Source organism: Typopeltis vanoorti, unplaced genomic scaffold (assembly GCF_054136105.1).
Source record: "Typopeltis vanoorti isolate ZY-2024b unplaced genomic scaffold, IOZ_Tvanoo_1.0 HiC_scaffold_24, whole genome shotgun sequence".
Lineage (NCBI taxonomy): Eukaryota > Metazoa > Arthropoda > Arachnida > Uropygi > Thelyphonidae > Typopeltis > Typopeltis vanoorti.
In genome coordinates, this window is record NW_028328064.1 from 875,001 (window position 1) to 877,975 (window position 2,975).

Consider the following 2,975-nt stretch of genomic DNA (forward strand, 5'->3'; position numbering starts at 1 on the left):
AAAGCTCTGATCATGGCAGGAGGGTAACAGCAATAGCCGAGCCTCAGTTAGAGCTTCATTAGCTACAGCATTGCTATCCATTACCCTCCAAGGGTATTGGATTGAATGAATCAATCACCGCATCTCACGGTCGATTGATTCGTTCTTCCCTTCCTATTTTAATAATATAATATGTAATAAATATACGAAAAATTTTTAAAAAATTATTGGTGTCATTGATTTTATTCTTTAATTTGAAAATATTCTTAAAATATTAATTTTTAAAGTTAAATTAAAGTACATTTTTAAGAATACATAATTTTTATTGAAATATTAAATAGTAGTTGAGTCCCTCCGCTTCGCCGAGGTGAACTTATACTGCCAGTGGTTCACTTCAGGGTATTTCCTCGATTATTTGGTGCCGGTGCTTTCGTCATGGTGTAGAATTGTGAGCATTATAAACCCTTCTTCGTAAACAACATTAGAAGTTTCATCATCTTAGACAAAAATAATTAAATTCTGAAGACGGCTAACTTGAGAATATGCTACATTTAAGCCTTTGTCCGAACCATTCACCTCTTAAATCTAAACTTACATATCCTTGGGCTTTATTAATCGCTATTGCAAAGCAAACTCTTATTGGAAGTTGTAGCCGTTTGAATGCAAACGGACATTCTCAAGGAATGAGAGGTATCCGAGGAATGAAGATAATTTCTCCGATACTAGGATCTGTAAATATTCCAAATTCTATCATATTCGGTTTCAAAGATTTGACTTGACGTCTAGTTCCATTGCAAAGATTTGGGGGTGGGGGGTGCAGATTTCGGAGCAACATAATAGTAACACCTATTTTCAATTTAATTTCATGATCATGCAATCCAGCTATATTAAGCGAATTTAAAAATTCCATGGAAAATGAACTGCATCATCTACATCGATAGCAGATCCTTCAACCCTATTAAGAACCAACTCGTTCATTACTGACACGGCGTCATTTCGAGGTGTGAGGATAGCTCTCTCCCTGCCTGAACCAAGATGGTGTCTTTTCTGTTGTGTTCTCAGTAGACGGGATTTTTAACAATTTTGAGGAGAAGGAATGTGTATTAGAGTCTCCGTGTAGGTGAACACGCATGTTGCTTTTGAAAGTAAACTTCTCTATTATCATGCCATAGTGATGATTTCTTAAGGCAGGCATTCACTTCGTTCGCCCTGGTTCCAAGGGATACGACGGACAGTGTTTGTCGAAAATCACCGGCAAGTAAAACAGTTATTCCAACCATCTGATCTGATATCCCTCAGTGTTCTGTCGACCTTTTCAACGGATGTTTGATGGAACATTGCACATTAATCCCAAGCGATCAAAGAAACATTTTATAATAATAATTTTGCGATATATTAAAATAAAGTACTTTGTTTTGATATAGTGCACATACATGTATTATCAGCCACATTTGTAAGTGGTACTTTGAAAGTAGAATGAGCAGTTCGACCACCTTGCGATAGAACAGTTGCTGTTCCTGAGGATGCCACAGCCAGAGCGATTTTACCTTGACTTCTAAACTTAGCTAATAACGATTTAGTAAATGTTTTCCCTGTATCACTTGCAGCACCCAAGATAATCAATTTCCCTGATTGATTTTCACAGCTTGTTAAAACATTGTGAAAAACTTCAGCTTGATCTGAAGTCAGTGATTGTTCGTACCGACTTAATAAATCCCGAATTTCATTGAAATTGTATGAGATTTCCCGGATTAAATCTGTATCTATAGGCAAAGATATCGGAAGACCGAAATCTTTAACTCTTCGATCACTTATTGACTTAATAATTGATTCAAGTCTCAGTAATGCCTCTTTATATATTGCTTCATTAAACTGAGTCTGAGGATGAGTAGAACGTTCTTGGTGTATGATATCTTCCGAAAAATGATTTTTGTAAGTTGTCCATAGCGACAGAGGGTCAGTCATGTTGCAGTGAACCAACATTACTGCTAACTAAAGCAGCAAAGATGACTGTGAGTTTGAAATTATTGTATCGCCGAGACAATCGGACCAGTGAGAATTACCTTCTATCAAATTCAAAGCCTCTTACAATCCCGGTATGTCGGATGTACAACATCATTTACTGTTCTTAGGTCGCCGAATGATTTTAGTCCTTTCACACGCATCAAGATATTCGTAAATAGAAGCATTCAGCATTATTGGGATGTACACTACAAACACGACCTACAGCATCGCTATTTTCCACACCAGGATAGCCGTTCACGTGGGTACCTTCTCTTCGTTGAATTTTGTTTTCAGGCTAGGTGTAGTATGTACCTCGTTATAGGTCAGTGTTTAGGAAAACGTATTTTCGATGCATAACTTAATAAACGCTGTTAATGTTGTTTCCCTTGGTGACTCCACTATGCTGAATCCGTTACCATCTCTGAAGGATACTCTTTGACCATTTTCGAGATGAATTACTGTTGGAAGGTGCTCATTAATACTGAAATATGAAATCCGCCAAACGGCTTTAGAGGTACTGATATGTCGCCCGGCTTAGTATAGATCTACTTGGCTACGTTCATTTTGCAAACAAAACGTAACTGTTCTGAGCCTTTGGTGATATACTTGCATACACATTTGATAGATTTCAAGGAACTGCAAATTTCAACATTTATGTGTGCATTAAAGGTTGGCGACAAAACCGGACTATAAGGCGCTATATCGCAATTATCAATTTCAAAAGTTCCTTGGCTATCATGCATGGTACCAATTTAGCCACCAGCTAAAGGAGCACGTCGACAATATCATGGATATCCATCCTCATCTGTTTGAGTTTCACTGATAAATGATCTTGGATATCTCTTCTTGCACTTTTCCGACTTTATGCACGGTGAGTGAGGACTAACAGGTACGCATAGACCGTGCACCGTATGTTTTTGTTATGACATCGAACAGTTGTTTGTCACATTGACGAGAAGGTATCTTGGCGCTTAGTATTGATTGATGAGTTG

General features: G+C 37.7%; 1 protein-coding gene across 1 annotated transcript; it reads right to left on the bottom strand.

Moving 5' to 3' along the window:
• Positions 1 to 1,374: 1,374 nt before the first annotated feature.
• LOC150092166 (uncharacterized) lies at positions 1,375 to 1,944 on the bottom strand. The gene has a single exon (XM_090415218.1). The coding sequence runs from the start codon at positions 1,942 to 1,944 to the stop codon at positions 1,375 to 1,377; it is 570 nt and encodes a 189-aa protein (XP_090271344.1).
• Positions 1,945 to 2,975: the final 1,031 nt, after the last annotated feature.

What these genes read in the sequence shown, in the direction of transcription:
- LOC150092166 (XM_090415218.1), bottom strand. Translation starts at nt 1,944, where the DNA reads ATGACTGACCCTCTGTCGCTATGGACAACTTACAAAAATCATTTTTCG.